The 23,586-nt window shown below is 39.7% G+C and overlaps 1 protein-coding gene across 1 annotated transcript in view; it reads left to right on the top strand.

Annotated features, from left to right (window-relative positions):
* SORCS3 (sortilin related VPS10 domain containing receptor 3) overlaps positions 1-23,586 on the top strand; it is a 546,072-nt gene that overhangs the window by 280,993 nt on the left and 241,493 nt on the right. Inside the window, exon 4 of the mRNA XM_040991786.1 lies at positions 13,462-13,620. Within this exon, the coding sequence (XP_040847720.1) occupies positions 13,462-13,620 (159 nt within the window). The remainder of the gene's footprint in view (positions 1-13,461; positions 13,621-23,586) is intronic.

Here is a 23,586-nt window from a genome sequence, read left to right as displayed (position 1 = left end):
TTGCCTGTACCAGCCAAAGGACTGGAAGCTACCATTGGGTGTCACAGGCCCTTGTCTTAGGTGATTTACCTACGGGCCCTAAGAGTGGTTTTAACAGAATTTGCTTTTCCCCATGTTAATCATATACAGCAGTGAGAGGTATGGGGACCCATCCTTGTTCCTCAGATTTGCAGTCAACTGGGGATCATGGTTGAATTCTTTTTTTTTCTTTTTAATGTATTCTTTTATTGGGAAGTCAGGTTTACAGAGAGAGGGAGAAACAGAGAGAAAGATCTTACACCTGCTGGTTTACTTCCCAAGTGGCCACGGTGGCCATTCGGGTATCTTATGTGGCCATGCTCTACTGCTTTCCCAAATCACAAGCAGGGAGCTTGCAAGGGAAATGGAGCAGCCAGTCACGAACTGGCACTATTGTGGGATCGCAGAACATGCAAGGTGAGGGCTTTAGCCACTAGGCTACCACGCTGGGCCAGTTAAATTCTTTTATATATTCATTTAATAATTATCCCAACTGAGCAAGGCAGTGAGTCAAGCGTGTAGTGACCTTGTAACCAACACTTGAGAAATTTTCAGCTGTGTTGTCTTCTTCAACTAGGCCAAGATGTAGGGTGTTTCAAACATGTTTACTCCCCTCTGTTTGCTCTGTAATAACCTGAAGCTTATATTACATCTTATAAACATAATAATCCTTCCAAAATAGTTAGGGTGAGATTTCAGAAAATAGTCTTAAGTTGGTAGCTTCTCATAGAAAGAGGGTTAGCAGGTGAACTTATGAAAGCTCTTTTCTTTTTCGATATCCATAAGATGAACTTCTAAGGATAGCACACTAAATAAATGCTCTATCAGTGACAATCTGCAATTCTTAAATTAGTTGCAATGGGTACTGTGCAATTAATTTCCGTTTACCATCCGTTGTGCACAGACTCTTTTCAGGATTTTCCTCCCCTACAAATTCAACAAGATGCTTGTAAATTACATTTGTTTGTTGTAGATAATAGGCGTGCTGGTGAGTGCTTTTTTTTCTTTATCTCTCTGTACAGTCATTGCTTTTCTGACTTCAGGCTTTGAAATGGTAGCTCTCCACTCAGGAGTCCCACTGTGGTCCCAGATATGCACAGCAGTCACTTGGATGCTTGAAACAACAAACACCTTGGATGATCTTGATTCAACTGTTTAGTTATTTCTCAACATCAAACACCGCTGGTTGTATATATGTTGTGCCAAATCACATGACTTCAACCCAGATCTCAGCACCCTGCATCTGATGTCAAGAACACACATCTGGCCTTGTATCTTCCTGTAGGGATTCTAATGTGGAAGAAAAACAAAGCCCCAAAGCAAACTACAACACATGAAAAATAAGCGAATTTGTACCAGTCCAATCCTGTATCTTTTATTTTGACTGCAGTCATGAAGCTGCTTTTTGTTTCTCATAATTAGACTCATTTTTAAAAAATATTGAAAGTGAACATCTTTCTGGAAAATAATGTTGCCATCAATTTGTTAAATTTGTCGGCATTATGCTTTTACAAAAGAGTAATGGGAGGAGGCAAAGGAGCTATGACCTGATGATGATTACTGGGAGGGGGCACCTTGACTGGTAGAGGAGTATTGCTTCCAATTATTTTTATTGTGGTTTGTCTGTTGTAATAGAACTTGTTTGTCCAGAGTACTGCTAAGCCAAAAATATAGTGCATTGATTTTTAAAAAGATTTACTTTTTATTTAAAAACATATTTTACAGAGGAGAAAAAGTGAGACACAGAGAGAGGTCTTCCATCTATTTGTTCACTCCTCAAATGGCTACAATAGCTGGAACTGAGTCGATCTGGAGCCAGGGGCCAGGAGCCTCTTCTGGATCTTCCATGTGTTTGCTTGCAGGGTTCCAAGGACTTGAACCATAAACAGAGAGTTGGATCAGAAGTTGAATAGCCAGGGCAGGAACTGGCACCCATATTGGATTCTGGCATTGTAAGCTGAGGATTAGCACGTTAAACCATTGTACTGGTTGTAGTGAACTGATTTTTAATGATCATTTCTTAGAGAAAGAGAGAAATTTCTTCTACCTGTTGGTTCAATTCTAAGATGCTGTAATATCCAACAGCCAGGTTGGGCCAATAAAATCAGAAGCCAGAAGCTCAATCAAGGTCCATGCTGGTGATAGGGATCCACTCCTTGACTCCTTGAGCTTTCACCTGTTACCTCCCAAGGCAAGCATGAGCAGGAAGCTGGAATCCTAAACAGATCTGGGACTTGTACCCAGGCATTCCAGTGTAAGATGTATGGGTGTCCTAAGTGGCGTCCTCAACTGCTGAGTCAAATACCTGCTTCTGAACAGAGATTTGGTTAAGCACATTGAGAGCCCTGGGTGACTTTTGGCCTGACACATATGTGTTTATCGAAGGTGGCATAGAATACCAGATGTGATATAATCAAAGCCTCATGCCTTTAGGTGTCAAAAAGAAATTAATACAAATGAGGCCTAAAATAATTGATATTTTAAAATATATAAGTATGTGTATATACTTTCAAATACATTTAAACTTGAACTCCTTAAGCAAGTGAAAGCAAGTTTGCTGATAGAGTTTATGGAAGGCAAAGAGAATTATGTTGGAGCTCCTAGGAGGTGTCACAAGGGAGATGGGGTTAGGATGGGTCTTGTAGGGAGGCAGGGAAGATGCTGGGCTTTGCAGGCAGTAGGGTGACATTAACAAAGATCAGAATGTTAGACAAATTTAGTGGTTAAAACAAGCAGGCCAAAAGAATTCTTGGGTGCTGAACAGCTTTAAAAGAGGTCAAGCTCGAGAACCCTGAAGTCCACTGGTGAAGGGTCCAAGGTGCCAGGCTTGAACGTACTAATAGGGAGAAGGTTCCGGAGTTCCTTGTGATTGAAGGGCACCTTAATTTGATCTTGGCTGTGGCTGGGTCACTTAGTCTTGGATGGGTAGGGACGTTTGGAAAATCAGGGCTTGGCAGGAGGCTCCTCCTTCACAGGGGGAGTTGGTGATACCCTCCTTGACTTGGGAGGATGTCTTGTTGGTACCCACCCACACTTGGGTCCATTTATTATTCCACCCCCAAACTACTGCCTTCCTAAATTGGTGAGTGCCTGCAACATGGCAGGTATTTGTGACCTTGTAAGATTTTCCAGGAGCAGGTAGTGGGGTAGCATGGTCTTGCTGAAATTCCTGAAAGAATAGAGGACTCGTGTTGTAAAAGTGTATGTGAGTGTGCACATTTGTAGACATGGAGAATACCTTGATTTTCAAGGCAAAAAAAAATCTTATTTCAGGATATTTTGAAAAAAAAGTGAAAGAGATGAGAAACATATTCATGTCTTTTAGGAATAAACACTGTTAACCAGCAAGTTTTTTCTTCAAGTTGTTTTTCCTTACATCATTATCTACAGGAAATGCAAACAGTATTTTTTTAAACAAAATTAGGCTTATATTTCATGTGTGTGGATTGCTTTTTGTGCACCTTTTAAAATATTATATTTCATGTGTCATAAGATGATTTGAATTCATGTTTAATAGCTGCATAATATTCCATTAAATAGATTTAGTCTACTCTATTTAATCATTCTATCAGGCCTTTGGGTTATTTCCAACTTGGTATTATTATAAATAACATGATATGAACATATAGGTGCATAAACCTTTTATTGGGTCCCTGATGGTTTCCTTGGACAGATTCCTAGAACAGAATTTACAAGGTCAGATACTATGAATATTTATAAGGCTTATTCCATATTGCCATGGTGCCTTCCTGAGTGTTCATGTCAATTTATACTTGTGTCAACACTTAGTGCCCAGTTCTACTGCCTTTGCCATGGTCGCAAATAGACTCTCTATTGCCAAATTCAGTGATTGGTTTTCAGTAGTAAACCCCTTGTTTTCGGGAGTGCATGACTTAGAACTCTTTCAGATGCTGAAAATGTGGATAAAGTTGAGCTCTACATATATTGTCTTTCCCCATATCCACATACTTATGATAATGTTGAATTTATAAGTTGTACACAGTAAAAGATTTGCTACGATGACTAATGGTAACACAGATTACAATATACTCTCTAACAAAATTTTCCACATCACTACTTTCTCACTTTGGGGTGACTTGGGAACAAGCACCTTAATAGCTAGAAAAGGGATCCAGTAATCCATAAGGCTACTAGTGGTCCGGGGGTAGGTAGCATGGACATTGTCTAAATGCTGGATGAAAGGGCTGGCTTCTGTCCCAGGAAATGGTGTGGGATTTTATCTTGTTCAGAGTGGAGCCCAATTTAAAACCTGGAAATTGTTTATTTCTGAAACTTTCTTCTTTAGAGAAAAAGCATGTATGCTGGATTAACTGCAGGCAACTAAACCATGGAAAGGAAATTGAGGACAAAAGGAAATGATTATATTCCTTTCTGTTGACCATCAGGTGTGTTTACTATTCTCTTCCCTGCTACACCTTCATTGAGGACACCTCATTCTCTGGGTATTCTTGTCTGCTTCATTTCCAGCTTCCTGTGTATCCTTGAGAACCTTAGCTAGGACTCTGGAGTTCCCACCATTCTCTGGACCCTATGTTACCTTTATTTAAGTCATGGTGATCTCCAGATTCATATACTTAAAATAGATATTTGTGTATGTATGTATGCATGAATGTATGTATGTTTATTTAGAGCTATCTTCCACCCACTGGTTCTTTCTTCAAATACCCGAATTAAGTAGGGTGAGGCTGGAATTCCTTCTGGATCTCCCACATAGATGTCAGGGACGCAGTTACTGGGACATTATCCACTGCTTTCATAAGCAGGAAGCTGGAGTGCAAGTGGAGTGGTTGGAACTTAAACTGATGCTCTGATGTGGCATGCAAGAATCTGGGCAGTGACCCCCGTGTTTGCTCCCAGATTCCTATCTTCAGTTGCAATATAGATACTGGTGTCTCTTAAAGCTTTTCAGAAGGCCAGCTGCTCCTCTGAAAATAGATCTGGAGATCCATTGCCATTTGGAAGTGCACTAGGTGATTTAATACCAAGTTCTTTTTTCAAAGTCCCAATTCAGCTTCTTGTGAATTTTCCTATCTCAAACATACTAACACCATTTTTCTGAATTGTTTGTGCTGAAACTATCAACAGAATTATTTCTAAATTTTTACTATTGTAAGTAGCTGCAAGACAATTGTAGAATTACAATATTTTTCAGTGGATCCCTTCACTTTCCTGTGACATCCCCCAGTTAGTCCTTCTGCATGCCCTTTTATTTTTTCTTTCAAAGTGAAACTAGAGACTCACCACCTATGAACACCATAGCATTGTATCGGTGAAAGTGGTCACTTTGGCCCCTTTGTGTCACTGTGCCAGACTCCACCTGGTCCGCATTCCCCATCTTCCACAATGCTCTGTTCAATATGGCAGCCAGCAATAAAAGTTCAAATTGCAAGCCATGGCCTATCAGCATCCTCTTTGTGTGTATCTACAATGCTATCTGTCTCTTGGGATAAAGCTAAACTTCTTCTATCACCTAGGAAACTGACTTCCTTCTCTCTCCTTCCTTGTCTCCATTAGTCCCTTCCCTTATCTTTCATTTCTTCCTTCCTTCTGTCCTTCCGTCCATCTGCGCCTCTATCCATCTGTGTTTTGTCCTCTTGGAAGAAAGTTGGTATTTATTTGTAAAGCACAGAGCAAAGCCCCAAGAGGCTTGGCCAAATTCTTAGAGTCACTTAGGTGTTTAGGGTGGAAAGTATTTTCAAATTGAGTTTGGGGCCAAGAGACAAATGTTCAGTTCCTGTCTGAATTTCTGATTTGTTAGTGGTCTTTGTGGTCTTTGTTAGGTTGGTCAGTGGTGCTGTGTTCTTTAGGGAATTTCTTAGTGGTCAAGTGGCCAGACAATCTGGAAATTCTACATGCAGTTGATAGTAGCTTTCTGCCTTGAAATCCCCCTAAACAAACTCCCTCTCAAGACAGTATCTGATATCGGGGTGTTATGTATTGGAAAAATAAACGATTTCATGAGTCAGGTGATTAGAATCTTATAGGCTTGGTTGTACAACTCCTTCAACCCAGTGTGCTAATTTTACTGCTTTCAAAAGACAGTACTTTAGGATAATGGAGAGACTAGGTGACTGGGACATCCTGATACTAAGTATCTGCATTCAAGGTATTCTTAGGGGTTCAGTTGTAATTCCCTTCATTGGGCTTGTTATTCCTCCATCTACACGATTAGGGGCACCAGTTATTTTGGTTGCTTCATCTTGTTAAAGGGGTGTTATTTTTAATGTTCTGCATCATTTCCTTGGGTAGAGGCCTCTGCTTCCTTTTTCACATGCCACCGTATCATTGTATTTTTTCCCTGACTCCTCACCCACTCAGAAACTCTCAATCTCATTTTTGCTTTATTTCATCCAAGAAGGACTTACCATCCTGTGATGCAACATATTTTTTCTTATTTATTATTTATTCTGCCCTCATTGCAATGATAATTCTGTGGGAGGAAGGATATTCTACTCTGTTTTGAACACTATTGTGACATAATTACTCAGAATAGAACCTGGCTCATAATAAAGATTCAGTAAAAATGGGTTGGATGGATAAATATTGTTGATTTGATTAGTTAATTTTTTTCTCAGCATACTATTTTATCTCCAGCCTCATGTCTAATTTTATTTTTTGTGTTTATTTATTTTAAAGATTGTGGTGATAAACAACTAACATTAAAGTCATCTTCTTAGATACTAACATTAAGTTTACCATCTTAGGTACTTAGCAGTGTACATTCCAGCAGTATTGAGTAAGTTCACATTGTTGTGCAGCCAGTCTCTGGTAGGCTTTCGTTTGCAAAAGTGAAATGTGTACCAGTTATACCACAACTTCCTCTTGCTCTCTTTCTCAAGTCCTCATCACTGTCAGCTCTGTCGCTATGAATTTGACTACTCTAGGTTTCACGTGAGTGGAGTTATTACATTCTGTGTGCTTATGCCTGGCTTATTTCACTCAGCGTAACATTTTTGAGGTTCATCTATATTATGTGTCAGAATTTCCATCCCTTTTGAAGGCTGGAATAATACTCCATTATTATTGATTATATGCACATGTATATACCGTATTTTGTTTATCCACTTCTTCTCTGGTGTGTCCTTTTGTTTCTTTTACTTTTTGGCGTGTGTATGTTCCTTTCAGTCCTTCTGCAGATATACTCAAAAATATAAATTCTATTTTGGATTTTATGGTAAATCATCATATTGTTTTCCTGGGTGGCACCATTTTACGTTTCCATGAACAAAGCAAAAGGGTTCCCATGTCACCACATCCCTGCAGTTTTAGTTTGCGTTTGCCTAATGATCGTGATGTTGGCAATTTCTGCTTTTGTTGCTCATCTCTAAGTATCTTCTTCAGAAAAATATCAACTCAAGTCCTTTGCCATATTTTTAATACAATGTATACCTTCTTGCTATTGTGTGCTTTTTACATTCTTTTTGAATTGCCTCAGTAATCGTTACTCTGTTGACAATGATGCTTATGTTAAGTATTGCAGTACAAGTGAGTGTAAACTTACTGTAACAATTTGGGTGGAAGCATGTAGAGTCGAGCCTAGGTAAAGAGAACGAAATGTGTAAATTGTGGTTGATAAGAGATCGTATCTGCAAGCATGATGCTGCTGCTCTCTCTGCAAACTTTATATGCATTTTGCCTATTTTACCTATAATAGCAGGTACATATGTGAATGTAAATATAATGTGTGTGTACCATATTTCTTAACTGTGGCATTACTAACATTTTGTGTGATTATTCTCTGGGTGCATACCATCTGGGTATATACCATCCTGTGCATTGCCCCGTGTTAACCAGCTTCCCTGGATATCAATAACCACCTTGCCTACCTCCATATTAGAAAATTAAAATGTTTATATACATTTAAAAATGCCCTCTTGGGGCCATCTTGTTTTTCCCTAACATAAATAGGTGAATAGATGAAGGGTGCGGAAGACAGAGAACAGGACTGTGAGAATGTGCTAGGAGGTAGTCGTTAGAAGCCTCGCCTACAGGAATCTTTGTGTGGAAGTCAGTTTTCAAAAACATTGGTTATGTCAATGGGTTTAGGGGTCATGTCTTTTAAACCCTTGACAGGCTTATGTTAATATTACTGCTTTGTTCTCATTGAAAACTAAGTGTGGTAAGGATCTACTATTTAGACTCTATTATATAGTAACATAAGGCATTGCTATTTTTCTATTCAGAGAAATATCTCCCTGCTCCTAGTCTGGAACTAGACTTTGTTTCAAGGTCTTTTTCTGCAATGTCTGGCAGAGTGGGAGACTGGGAAACCTTTAGATTTCACCTCATTTTAAGAGACGGCACAAAGGAAGAACAGAGGATAGGCAATCGAATAAAGCAGTATATTCATCCGTGATAGCGTAAGACTCAAGCAGCAGGAAAGGGCATGCTGGGGAGGTTTCTGGGGAAGCTTTTTGACGTCTTCGTTGCTAAGTCTGCCTGGTTTAGATGAAAATGAGTATGCAGGTGTTTGAAAGCCTGCACCGAGGAAGAACGAGCCCTGCGTGATTCCTGACTTCCATGTGGGTCTTTGGGAATTTGCAGCACACCATTTAAAGTTAGGATTTAAAATTATTCAACTTCTCCAGGAATTCCCTGCAAAAAAATTATTATAAGTTAAAATGTGTCTAAATTCTAAAGCTTGTCTGACTCTAACCTGAGATTCAACAGTTCAATTACAGAGTGGCAGGATCTGTGGAGTCGGAGGCTGTGGCATGTTTTTATCCTGTGGCTGAAACCTCCCAGGAGAGCTATGAGTGGGCATTGAGGTAGTGATCATGGTTAGCAAACTCCCGGAAGGCTCCTGATTGGTGTTTACTGCTGCGGTGCTAATCTTTGCTAATATAGTATTTTCCTTAACTTATTGCCAGGAAGGCAAAAGTATGTAAATTGTAACATAATATTTTACTCCCTAACCGTGTGGGTGTGTGTTGGGGGATGGGGTGAAATACACGTGTTTAATTTTGGGGAAAACACAGAATATGAGATTTACTTCTTAGCAAACTTAACACCTAGATTTTTTTTTTAGCACTCTAAACTGTATACACGTTGTTGTGTGGCAGCTCTCTTGAACTCAGTGAATCCTGTTATTCATTAAATAGTGACTCCCCAAGGCCCCCACACCCTTTGAGTCTGGATGGGAGACAATCCCCACATCACCTCTGTTGGTCCTCATCCTCCTTGACATCCCTTCTGATTTCAGCTGTACTGTTATCCTGGTTAACATTTATTTAGCAGTTACATGTCTACCGCTTCACTAAGCCCTTGTAGCCATGCTCTCATTTCATACTTTGAAGCATCGTGGAACAAGTATGATTCTTTTCTCTTTCCTGTAGTTGAGATAACACACTTAGAGTAAAGAATGACACCTGCTGTGTACGCAGAAAGTAGTGGTCTGTAGGTTTGAACTCAGGCCATCTGCACCTAGCATCTGCAGCATTCCTCATCAGCTCACTCGTGTTTGCTTATCAGAACATTGTGGCTAAAGCATCCAGACAGAAAGGAGTAAAGTCAAACAAAAACCTCCCGTGGGGTCTCTGTGTCAAAGTCACTCAAACAGAATTCGCATCTAAACAGTCATCACTATAAGATTATGTACATACTATTGAACACTGAAAGCCAGATGTTTGTAAATTGGTAGAAATAAGATACTATAAATTTCCTGGGACTCACATGACTCGCTTGTAGATGCCTAGGCTGCAGATGTATTTAACTTAATATGGACACGAACTGTTTAAAAATCCGATTTTACATATCTAAGGGAACAATGTGCACTTTCCAGTTTGATGGCACCCATACCACTTCCTGTGTTCTCGATCTGCATCAGTCATGTCCTTTACACACTGTGAACCCACGGCCATGTGGATGCCCCACAATCATCTGGCATGACTGTGTGACAGTCAAAATTGGGGTGAATGCAGGACAGGATAGGTAAGGTGTGTTTTTATCTTTGGACTTAACTGATGACATAGCATTTGCTCTCAAGTTGCTGTTAGTATGGTACTCATCTTCTCTGTTGTTATATGAGCAGTAGGAACCAGTACTCCTTTCCCCAGTTGGGTGGGTAGTCATTTAACTCTTGTTATTCCCTTGATAAATAGTAGATATGTGTCCAAAGAGGGAAAGGGTTTTTTGTGAAGCTGCTTTTTTTATGTGTGTGAATTTCATAGAGTATTTAAAATAGCAGAGATTAAGACTTGCTTTTCGGATTTCTACTTGTCCCTTGGCAAAGATCGTAAAGTTTTATGATTGGAAGGTATCATAAAGCATTTGTGTGTGTATGAGTGTGTGTGTGTGTGTGTGTGTGTGTGTGTGTGTGTGTGTGTGTGTGTGTTTGCTTGTGTTTTGTGCTGATCGGAGGAGTCATAGGGAAGCTGCTTTCCTCCTGAGCCCATTTCTTTATTTGTAAAATGCCAACTTCATGTTATTTGCATGCGGTTTTATCGAAATATCAGGTAGAGTCCCTGACACAGCTTGTAAATCCAAATAATGCGGATTTCTATTTCTCTTCCTTCGATTCTTCTCAGAAAGTAGGATTGAATAGAGACATTGCCAGTGATATCAAAGAATATAAAAGGATTTCTGATGAGAATGCCAGAGAAAGGTCACAATAAAAATGCTCTCTTGCCAACAAAAGCCCTATAGAACTGCTGTTCATGGAGCACGTGAAGACTTTCTCTGCTTGCCAGCATGTGCCTCTCTACATATATGTTGTGTTTCCTGTGGAATTATTCATTTGTTGATACATGGAAAGAAACAGCATGGAGAACAATAGAGGTCCCATAGGAAAACCCTTTGTCCTATTTACTCAACAATAATTCTTATTCAGTGTATTGTAATTCATGGTATGTAAAAGAAAGTCCATTTATAATGTTAGTGTTATCTTCTAATTTAAAATCGTGGGCATGATGTTTATTATACCTGCATAAAATAAGTAGTTTAATTTCTCTGCACCAGGGGAAAAATGATTTCACTGCCTGTTAAGTAGCCTGATGGTCCATAGTGTAAAGCTTATGAGGCCAGGGATGAAGGTCCCATCCTTAACACTGTATTTGCCTCTTTAAACTCTGCAGTCTCTGTGGAAGTCTCCTGCAAAGCCTTCTCGAGGACAGCTGGGAGCTTTGACTTTTCCTGCAAACCTGGACAGAGGCTTACTTGGGATCTTGGACTTTGTCTATAGCTAACTTTCTCTGGGTTCTTCACTCATGGTTAAGAAAAATTATATTTCATATATTTTTATAATTTTTGTGGTAGCCACTGAGGGCTTATTTCAGTGAAGCCAAAGCAAATATTTGAGGAAATAAGTAAGCTTGTCTTGGAAGCTACAATGGAATAAGAGAGAGAATGGTTATGAATCTTGGCAGTGATAAGACCTAAATTTGTTTTAAAGCTTACATTATAGTAATTATATATGCTTTTGGTAACTTTTTTTTAGAAAAAATCTACTAGCTAATAGTTTTATAAGATATGGGAATTAGTTTTGGCTTTTTATTGTGGTTGTACTTTGTGCTCCATGGTTTAGACCATGCGATAGAAGGAGCTAAGATATGGTGGACATATACGTATGGTCAAGGAGAGCTATTACTGGAAATAAATGACTTCTTCATTTAGCCACTCAGCAAATATTAGAAACTCAGGTAGTTTAATCAAAGTGGATATTAAATTCTGTAAGGGCTGTGTGGCTTATGAAGTCAGAGGCATAATCAGGGGATGCAGGTTGTCAGGCTGTTGAAAGCATTTTGCAATACAGAAAGATAAAAAATAAACCATTAAGTGGCTTTCAGGAGGGTAACATCAGAGTCAGCTATTTTAAGATGAGTATAAGGAACAAGGCTGGCATGGTAAAAGTTACTGGATGTGCTCCACAGATCCCGTAGATAATTTTGTTCTATACTAAGGCCTTGATAATAGATAGAGAATGGTAGCACTAATTTTGAGGTTAAGGTACACAGGACTCAGAAACTAAGTGTAGGAAGTGAGTGATAAAGTAGTCAGGGATGAATGCCAACCTTGTGTTTCACCATGGTAAATGGTAGAAACAGTCATGGACTCATTGGACACCATGGAACCCATAGAGCTGGGGGATGATGCCATTTGGGGCCATCTTGAGTAGTAGGTGTTTGCTGAACATCTAAATAGAAGAATCTTAAAGGAAGATTCAATAAATCAGATCAGTTTGGTGTTGAAGATGCCTGGGAAGTGAATGCTCCAGAGGAGTGAAATTGTTAGTGACTGGCACAAAGGAAGGTCTCAGGGTCTCAGTGTCTATGGGGTTTAAATACTGAAAAGTCCACATGCCTTAAGTAAGAGCCATATCATTGAAGTGCTGTGGGCCAAAGGTTTATTGTGCTGTTTACGGGGGAAGTTTAAATGCGAATTTTAGCTATGGCTTGCATAGAATATATGTTATGCTATGTGCCAAAAGCCAGTTTGTGTATCATCAGACTCGAGTTATGTTGGGGGAACTGAGGTCTTCAGAAGTTAAATCAGTTTCTGAAGATGATGAAACATGACAGAGCATGGCCAACTCTGGTGCCAAAGTGCTACATGATTTTGTTCATTTGACTTAGGGATGACAAACCTTCTATGACAGCAGCATTTGTCCAGAGACCTTTGGGGACATGTGTTCTGGACAGTGTCACTAACAAAGGGATCAGAAACCTACTTAAATCAATTAAATTGACGAAACAGTTCAGAAAGAACAAAACAATGAGATCACAGGGGATCCCATCTCAAAACAAAAGAACAATAGAGTGACATGGAAAATTGAAAGAAAGAGGGCCAAGCATGATAGCCTAGTGACTAAAGTCCTTGCCTTAAATGCCCTGGGATCCCATACAGGTGCCAGTTCTGATCCTGACAGCCCCACTTCCATTCTGGCATCCTGCTTGTTTCCTGGGAAGATAGTAGAGGATGGCCCAAAGAATTGGGACCCTGCACCTGCATGGGAGACCCAGAGGAGGCTCCGGGCTCCTGGCTTCGGATTGGCTCAGCTCTAGCAGCTGCGGCTGCTTGGGGAGTGATCCAGCAGACGGAAGATCACCTTCTCTGTCTCTCTTCCTCTCTGTATATCTACCTTTCCAATAAAACCAAACAAAACCTCTTTCAAAAAATTGAATGAAAGACCAAACAGAGGAAGGAGGGAAATGGCAAGAGAGAGGCTAGTTTTGACTAACCTGAAGTTATAGGACTGAGGACCCTAAGGTTCTTCAAGTATGGCAGTCAAAATGAAGCTTTTTACATGCCAGGCTGGCTTTACACACTGCTTCAATTCAGAATGAAGAAAAGCATATGAGCCATATTTCGCATAGAGGCCCAAATGTCCCTTGAAGTGCTGTGATAACAGTCATGTATATGGTCCTATTAGAATGATTGAATACTGTGTGTTTGTTTCCTGTCATTAATTCTTTTCTGTCTTTTCAGATCATGCTTCTTAGTGATCCTGAAATGGAAAGCAGCATCTTGATCAGCTCAGATGAAGGAGCAACCTATCAAAAGTACCGGCTCACCTTTTACATCCAGAGCCTGCTCTTTCATCCCAAGCAAGAGGACTGGGTGCTGGCCTACAGCCTCGATCAAAAGGTGAAAAAATACTCTTTCTTTTCTTGTTACCCGTATCCCTCCCTTTGAAAAGCAATTGTTTTGGGGGGACTCACTGATGTATCATCTCTGCAACCCTATTCATTCTTTCTACAGTAACTAACTTTTCTTTCTAAAGTATCAAAACATAGGCAGAGTACCTATCTTTTTTTTTGACGGGACTATTGCATTATTCAGCTGTTTATTACCATAACAAAACACTTAAGACAGACTATTTAGGAAGGATGGAGTTCTATTTTAGCATACAATTTTGGAGGTTCAGAGTTGAAGGTTGGGCAGCCTCATTTGCTTGGCATCTGAGGATGGAGGTCTTTCTGGCAGTGTCCTGAGGTGGTAGAGAGCATCCTATGGCACAAGGAGGCACGCCTGTCTGTCTGTCCATGAATTTGCCATGATTTGGTCATGGGCCACATCCCCTTCACCTAATCTATGCTAATCAATTCTCAGAGGCCCTGTTTGTAAACACCATAATTGGATAAAGTCTTTGCCTTCTTGCTATCATGGGATTTTGAGAACCAGGACTGAAATGCAAGTGGCCACTGTGAGACACCCAAACTAATATCCAGACCACAACAGCTATTTATCATAGTGCATTTTTAAATGACTTACTGTTTTTTTGTTTTTTACTCATTTGAACTTGTTTAAATACCTCTGTGAGAGAAAGTAGGTCATAGGTAATCATAATAATTTATGTAGTGACTATAGTAAACAAAGCTGCAGGGAAGTTGAAGTGCTCTCCAAGCTGGAGGGGCCAGGATTTGTCAAATTCCAAGGCAAGGGTGGTACATTCCTTCTCTCCAAGCTGCCTTGATTGGATAATAATTGAATATACCATTGCTCTCTGTTTGGCAATGCAAGGGGAGCATCATCCAACTCTATGTACATGTTTTGCAAATGTACATTAAAGACATAGCAGCCTGGCAAGGCTTCCTTTCTGAGCTCCAGATCCATCTTTTTAGCTAAGCATGTGACATGTGATTCAGTAGCATCTTATTCAGTGTTTTCCAAAAATGAATGCTGAATCTCCGTGCAGCATTACTAGCTCTCTTCCATGATGCCCTAAGTTCTATCCATGTAATTGCAAAGTCAGAAACCGAGAAAGTATAATTAATACTTCCTTGTTCCTGCTAGACCATCTTTGATTTCATTTTTATGTTTTATCTCCAAATATCTCTTGATTACATTTACTCCTTTTATTTCTACCATCACCCAGATGTAAGTTACATTTCTCACCTGCACTAGTGCTGGAGTCTTGAAAGACTTCCAGCATAACCTGCCTGAAGAACGTTTTCCAGATGTCAGTCTTTCTAGGTCATACTGTTGCTTAAACCCCTTTGACATTTTCTCATTGCTAACAGACTGTAGGCCATAATATTGTAGATGGTCCACCAGCCCTTCCCTGATCTGGGCCCCACCCGGCCCTCCAAGTTCCCTTCCTTTGGCTGACTCTCAGTTATCACTTCCCTTTGAATGGTCTCCTTGTGTCAATTCCCAGAGCTGTCCACCTGCTCACTGTGGTTCCTTCCCATGATGTAAGCCTCACTATTGTTGGAGCTCACCCCAGCACTGCTTCCTAAGGATGCCTTGGCTAAACTCTGTGACAAAGCCAAGGCCTATTGCTGCTCTTGGTGCTGGTACTAGGTTCCTGTCCACTAGAGTACGTGTCCACACTTGAGATCTACATCGATGTGCATAAGTGTAAAATCATCTACACTTCTCATTAGATTTCATTCTGTGTGTGGGGGGGGTGGGGCATTATTTTACACACTACTATAGCATTAGTCTCTGGCATAATACCTGGTTCTTATCAGTTCTTAGCATAGATTGGTACCTGTTTCATAAGTGAATTAGTGAGTAAATGCTGCCAAACTTGCCCTCTGTATATGACCAAATTATAATTAAGAAAAGGGATGTTACATTACTCTTATTTTCATTCCCTGTCATCTCTGGAGCCTTAGAGCAGTGCTTGATGCCAAAGTATTATTTTATAATGTTGTGGGATCAGTCAATGAGAGGGAAGAGATAATTACAAGCTCTGCTCATATAGAGATATTGACAACGTAACCTTGATTATTAACAGCTTCTTTTCTTTTAAAAAGAACTCTCTTGAATCCTGAAACAGTTGCTCCACAGTATATAAAATTTGAATATGCTGTTGTGATTGTGTATATGATGTCAGTGCCTTTAAACAATATTTTCACCATAACCTTTATAGTTCTCGTTAATTAAGTTTCATGGTGGGTCCCGGGAGTTTAGTGCAATCCCCTAAGGACACCCACATGACATTTGCAGAGCAGAAGTCATCACCAGTACAGTTCTTTCATGGCATCAAATGGAGAGTGTATGAAAGATTTAGCCAAATGTCAGTCTGTTTATATACTTAGTAGAGTCAAAAATTTAAAACTGTATTGAAAAAAATGAATGATTTTAGTGTTCAGTGGTTGGATGGTGATTTAGCATGATGAAATTCAAAGTTCTGAAGACATTTATTTATACAGAGATGATCTAGATTAGGAACAATGGACTTCTGATACTAAGAGCTTGATGTAGCAGGTGCTGTTTGCCCCATGGGTATCCAGGAGCATCCCGGCTCATCACCATAGCTTTTGGAGAAACCTTTGGAATTTTGCTTGAAAGGAACCCTTGTGGATGGAAGACATTCAAAAACGCTTTCAGATTTGGCGATTTATTCTTTTACTTAGCAAACTGTTTGGGATTGTAACAGTGAGTATAGATGGATTTTCCTAATCACACTGCACATTTTTGGATACATTATTCCTTAGATGCTCCTTCGTGTTGACATCTTTTGCGAAAAGTGGCTGAACATTCTTTAGACCTGTGACGTTTCCAACCAATGTGAGGTCATTCTTCTTCTAAATAAATGATGTGATTAGGCAGGTGATGCCCATGGCAACACTGGCAGAGATGGCATTAAAACACGTAGTCCCAGTCATTCAGGTTGCAGAAGAATTTTTCTTTATTTGGGGGGGGGGGCAATTTGACAATTTAAAATCAAGGAGACTGATAGTATGTGGCAGAAAATGAAAATGCAAGTGCAGCAGAGATTGATATACTAATGTGTTATTTCAGACCGAAGCCTTCTCGTGTGCATGCATTGAGGCACCTGTTTTCTGCTTGAGAAAATGGAAAGTACTAGTATTAAGGTAACTGCTGCATTAAAGGGAGATGTTTGTGGTGAAGAGTGAATCGATGTTTCCATTATTGTACCTTTGATGAAATGCACTAGCAATTTCTTTAGAATTGCTAAAGCTGTCTCCTTATGTTGTATGTATTACAGAAGACCTAATTGAATGATATTTTAAAGGGACAATATCCAGTTGCTTTACTTTCCAAGCTACTGTCCCACAGCTCCAGGGAAGCTGTCATGGATCTCACTCAACAGGGGTATGATAGTGAATTAAGAAAATGTCTTCTGGAATAGACAGAATTGTGTGTAAAGCCCCAAGAAATGAATCCAGCGTTTGGTTCGTGGTGATGCTAGAAGGTGAGGTTCCATGTTAATAGAGAAGCACAGCTAGCTGATCCTGATCAAGTCCTGATTCATGGGAGAGATGATCCAAGTCTTCTAATTCCTGTAAATGGGTGGGGCTGGCAGGGAAAAGCTGCCAGACATTGGACCCCCTGATCCTAATTCCTCCAGGTCTTCTGAGTTCTTTTCCGTTTCCTCTTCAGTTTGGCCTGGGCTTGTGACCAATTCCTCTTATTCTTCCCTTTCCATGAGCTTCATTTCTGCTGATTCTCATTCCAACTTCTGCTCCACCTGATTAATCCTCTATGGTTGTTTTAACATAAGAAGATTCAGTTCATAGTTCAAACAAGAGTTCATTATTGGCTATGGTAATCTTCAGAGCTGTTTTTAAGAACCACTGAGATTTTAAAAAAATATATTTATTTTTATTGGAAAGACAGATTTACAGAGAGAAAGAGAGATGAAAAGATCTTGCATCTGCTAGCTCACTCCCCAGGTGATCACTACAGCAGAGCTGAGCCAATCTGAAATCAGAGGCCAGGAGCTTCTTCCAGGTCTGCCATGTGCTTGCAGGGTCCCAAGGCTTTGGGCCATCCTCTGCTGCCACAAGCAGGGAGCTGTATGCAAAGTGGAGCAGCTGGGACATGAACTCGTGCCTATATTGGATCCCAGTGCATGCAAGGTGAGGGTTTAGCCACTAAGCTATTGTGCCAGGTCCTCTTAGGTAGATTTTGAAGACAGTGCAGTCCTAAAAGTAGATTGCTAGTCTTCTCACTGTTGTAGAGAGATGGATGCTTAAGTGGGCACAGTTTACATAGTATTGAAGCCAAAGTCACATGCTCATGGATTTACAAATGTAGACAGAGGGCTTCAATGGATGGAGAGCTGGGTATTTCATACTCTGTTGTTTTCAGGCACTTCTGGAATAGAATGGTCTAGAACTTCCAGCTATTTCATTATGGAAAACACTTTCTGATATTCTAGTGCATGTATGTAACCTTTGGTCATTGTTATGGTTAACATTGGCATGAAGCTAAGGGTAATTTTTAATATGAAATTTATTTTTAATTATCACAATAACTGTATATGTACATGGCATATATTGTGATTTTTTGATACACACAATGAAACCACAACATTTAGCATATCATGACTTCAGCATTCAACATTTCCTTTTAGTGACCTAAGGGTTTCTGTTGATCACCTCCTGCCAGCCCGGTTCAATAGTGGCTAAAATATTGACAAGGTGGTTAAGGAGCTAGAGCAGTTTTAGACATGGTGACTAGCTATTTAGAGCGCAACAGGGAGGAAGTGGTAGTCCTATGCCAACTTTACTGATTGGACCATTCCTGGGCAGTCACAGCAGGAGCAGGGCTCAGGCAAATTAGGGTATATTTGGAGCATGCACAGTCTGAAATATCAAAAGGAAATTTAAACGTGTACCCCTGGATACAAATGAAGCTCTGCTTTTAATTTACATTCTCGTTCTAAACCCTCAGATTAAAAATGTAATTGTATTTAGATCCTCCAGGATTAGTGGATGATGATGACTTTGTTGGTTGCCAGAGGCCGAGGCAGACTTTGTGTCTTACTACCTGGGAGAGATAAAGCTGTTGGAGATTAGCTGGGGATGTCCATGGTTTTGAAGCTTTTCCTCTGCGGAATAGAAATAGCACTGAAGGGCACTTTTATTTAAAGGAAAGCATTGCATTTTCATTAGGTCGTCTCCCATTTCTATAAAACCATTTGTGTGTCATTTAGGAAAAAGAAAAATTCATAACCTCGCCAACCTATGACGAATGTCCGCTGTTCTCACAAATGTCTCATCAGTCCACTGGAAATGTGCTGTCTCCATTACCATAGAAACACCGGGGGATGGAGCAGCCTCTGTGTGAGTGAGGGACACAAGGAGAGATCTTTTATGCTATTCAGACACTGTTCCCCTGGGCTGAGTTCTAAATGCTGTAACTTGCATTTGAGGAGCACAATGACCATCCGACCACCCGTATCAAAATTGCTCATAGAAACATGAGCTCCAGGTGACAGCCTTCAGCAAAACTATGTATCTTATGGCCTTCCCAGACCTGCCCTTTCTGTATTATGTTCCAGATTTTCTGGCCTCCTGCTGTGACATCTTGGTATCCGTTTTGGTAACCTTAGGGGTTTCTTTGTGAGAAAAGAATGTGTCCTAGAATTAATGGAAGATGTGGTTTTAAGATGGATACGGGATGTATGCTTTAGGAAGAGTACTCCGCAGTTATACCTCCTTGGTGGAAATTCAGCTACAGAGGAGGTTTGATCCAGACAGAACGCAGCCTCACATGGCCTTCTCTGGGTTCTTGCACCTAGGTCCTCTGTGGGCTGATCTTTTGTGTATATTCACTGACCTTTGTTCCTCACTCCACTGCCCTATCTCCTGCTAGACTGAGGAGTCTTGCTGATTCCTTGCTCTGCAAGCATCCCTCTGCTTATGTTCTTACCAACTGGACCAGGCCCTGTCTTGTCTTCCTCCCCCGTTGTTTACCAACATCTTGACCACTCACCCTGGTACAACAGCACAGCCTTTTAAAGTCAGATAGTTCTTTAAGCTCTTTCAAGCCAAATGATAGTGTACATTTGCCCATTGTGAGCCCAGTTGATTTTCAGAAATGAAATGCATTTCTGAGACCTATTTTGGTCAAGGACCACAGAGCGCTTTTCAGAACAGCTTTTGTGCTGTTTTGGGTCCTTCCCTTCACTTTCATCAGGATCTTGAGGAAAGGAATAAAGGAATAGGTTCTGAGGAAGAACCACTTCAAGATTCTAAGTAAGGTATACAAAGGAGAAGTATTTTGAAGGTAAGTAAAGTGGCTGGCATTGTAACTTACTGGATAAAGTTGCTGCCTGTTGCACTGCCATCCTGTATGAGTGCCAGTTTGCATCCCTGCTGCTCCATTTCAATCCTCTAGCTCTGTTAATGTCTTGGGAAAGGAAGCAGAAGATGGCCACCTGTAACGGAGATCATTATGGCCATCTGTGGAATGAACTAGGGGATGGACTCTCTCTCTCTCTCTCTCTCTCTCTCTCTCTCTCTGTAAGTCTTACTTTCAAGTAAATAAATGAGTAAATCTGTCTCTTGAAAAAAGGTTAATAAAGAATTAAACTAAAACAAATCAGGAATTATTGAAAATGAGTAAGCTTAGCTAATCTAGTAAATTTTAAACATACTGCTTTTTGCGTCATCTTGATATTTCATGTTTGACAAAATTGTGGTAAAAATAATATGAAGTATAACTGATGGATATGCAAATGAGTTTTCCTTCCTGGGGGAAAAATTGTGCATCTTCATAACTTTTACCTAATGAGCCAGTTATGCCTTTTCTGAGATGTTTCTACTGGAATAATACCAATAGAATAGTCACTGCTTTTTCATTGATTATGAGACAATTGTATGAAAATGTAACAACTTTCCAAAATTAAGGAACTTTAAATTATGCTATTTATGTTTTCTGGGGTATTCTGCAGCCATTAAGTGGTGTATCCTATTGTCCATGTAGCAACATGGATGCATATTAATAACAACTAAATGTGTGCATGTATGGAAGATATATACAATAGCATAGATAAGATTTTAAATAAAGAAGTGCATTTTCAATTAAATTGTGTATAAGTAAGATGAAGTATGAAAGAGGAAAGAGGAAAGGAAGGAACTCAAGGAGGAAAGAGAGAAAGACAAGAAATATATGAAAGAGGAAACAAAGTTCCAAAATGCAATTGAGTTCATCAAGATGATGGAATTATGATTGTGTGTTTTTATCTGCCTTAATTGTTCTCAAAATTTTCTGTTAGGTTGGATTGATTTTATAATTAAACACTTGAGAATTATTTATAACATGAATAGTTGAGTTTATTCTGATTATTAGGTGGTACTTGCAATATAGGTTGTATATATGAAGGAGCCAACTTGGATCAAAGTGCTTTAACAAGCTATTTTAGTTCCCTTTTGAGGGCAGTGTGTTGTAGAAGAAAATATTACCGAAGGAGGGGATACTCAGAGTGTGAGAGTTTTCACATCAGCATTGTTTCTCACTATGATCCCTACAGGACCAAGAAATCACAGGAATGATTGTTTTCTCCTAGCAAAAAGTGTGTTCCTGATGGATATAACTTCAATCTATATTATTTACAACTCAGCAATAGATACAGGTTTTATTATTTAGAAGGCACCCGCTATAGATAGGTGTTCAAGGACTGATTTATTCTGGTCGTTTCTCAGATGAATTTTTCAACTGTATCCCAATGTTGAATTAGTATTTGTTTATTTGATTTGATAGCTGTAATGGATACCTCTGGAGCTGAAGGAGGCTAACATATCCAGTACGTTGAGGCTTGTGCCTGATGACTCTCCCACACCCATATTATATTACTCACAACATTGAACTACTCCTGGTAAATAGAAGAATGGGGTACCTGCTTCCTTCATAAAGTACATTATGGTATCTCATAGTTACCTGCCGGGGGTATTATGCTCAAGGTACGGTTGAGCCTATTACTCTTGGGCAAAATATTAACTTGGCTCAAGGTTGCACATCAAGTAAATGTTTGGCTTGCATCCTATCTTAGACCTGTTGTATGGTGGCTGTTGTAGGACCACCATACTTTGCTCTTTGAGAGACCCACTTTATGTTGCATTGAAACAAGCATCATCTGGACCTCTGTACATTAAACCCTAACAGAAAGCACAGTTCTGAAACGAGAAACCAACCGTGTGAAGCGCCAATGTTGAGGTGAATCCCATGGGTCCTCTGGCACATCTCTTGGTTAGTGGTACTTTATGGAGTGGGGTTAGGAGGAGAGAACCCATCAGACTGCTTACTGATGATCATTTATGGGATTAATTAATTTGCCTTAAGCACAATATAAACAAGGCGGTTGCGAAAAGGTTTTGTCCAGTTCTGCTTACTGTTATTGGTAATTTGTTCAAATATTTGGGTTAATGGACTAAACCAAAGTATCTCTCATTTAAATAGGTACTACTATGATCTGAAGTTTTTTTTAAAGGAAGCTTATGGAGACATCTTTAATATGGTAATGAAGATAGAAGTTGAAATCATTTAACTGCATTTGCAAATCATGAATATGTATTGTGCTTGAAATGAAAAGAAAGACTAAAACAGATATAGTGTTTGTTCAATTTGCTAAAAAGAAGACAATTTGTCAAGATTTTCCCCCAAAACCCAAGCAATATGCAAATGTAGGAAAATCAGACCCCCATGTTAATTCCATGGCGTGATGAATATTTTTATAATCCTAATTAGTACCAGTCATTTAGTCTAGCAATTTCCCCCAATCTAGCCAATTTGAAATTAAAATAGATGCCTTGATTACAAAACTCATTAGCAAAGAAGCACCCTTCTCACTAACCCGTTCATTTAAAATGCACAAACTGAATGAAGTGTGGAACACTAGTGCTGTCAATTGGCATAAAGTGAAGTGAGTCTTAATTGGAAGCATTGTGAAGTATTTGTATTGCTGCATGTTTCATTGCAGTATAATATATCATTCATTAAATGTAACAAAAGCAACTTTAAAATGGTTCAATTAAGTGGAGTTTGTGCACTTGGTAATTTTTATAAAGTCGAATGTCACAATTGTTTGCATTTGAAGTACTGATGGGTATTAATGTCAGGAAGACAGAGTCTGACTCTGCATTTATCACTCCCATTATGTGAAGAATGGCAGGTTTAATGTGAGAGGGGAAAATTAAATTATAGAACATTGACTTCTTACTTAAAAGTACCCATATGCATATTGTCCTCATGAATTTGGACTTGGCGTCTCACAAACCGGCTGACTTATGATAGAGAAGAGAAGGTAAGGGCCTGGCAGAGGAGGAGTGGAATGGAGGGAAATAACAGTCGGGGATTTTTCTTTTTATAATGCCTTTTTTTTAATCAAGGAAGGAAGTAGTAGGTGGAGAAAAAATCTATACAATGTATTTTCATTTATTCATAAGGGAAATAGGGGTTCGTAGCAGTACAGATTGATATCTTGTCGAAGCAAAATGTGGTGGGAATGGGCATGGAAGATCCTGGCTGCAGATCATGGAAATGCTACAACAGGCAGAAATGCTCTACATTAGTCACAAAGTGGAACCCAGCAGCAAGGGGTTCAAAACTGCCTTTTCAGAGGAAGAGGACCCAGAATGGGTAGCAACTGTGGCAGTTCTACAGACATAAGATGCAAGACAAATATAGAAACTGATGTTCCATTGATGTTTGCAATCCAGATGTCAGCTGTAGCCTCATGTTTATTTCAGCCAGCCCCACATCAATAAGAATGAAAAACTCTGGATGTTACTGGTTTCTGTGAGAAATCTAATTTTAACAGGTACTGGGGATATCCAGTTGGCATTTCCGTTTTGGTGTGCTCCCACTCACTTGGGACCTGCAGGATCTATCGTCCTTTGCCTGAGGGCA

The sequence above is a fragment of the Ochotona curzoniae genome, unplaced genomic scaffold (assembly GCF_017591425.1).
Source record: "Ochotona curzoniae isolate NIBS_2020 unplaced genomic scaffold, NIBS_Ocur_1.0 contig_66, whole genome shotgun sequence".
Taxonomy (NCBI): Eukaryota; Metazoa; Chordata; class Mammalia; order Lagomorpha; family Ochotonidae; genus Ochotona; species Ochotona curzoniae.
The sequence above is the reverse complement of the archived record's forward strand: the minus strand, read 5'-3'. Positions and strand labels throughout refer to the sequence as shown.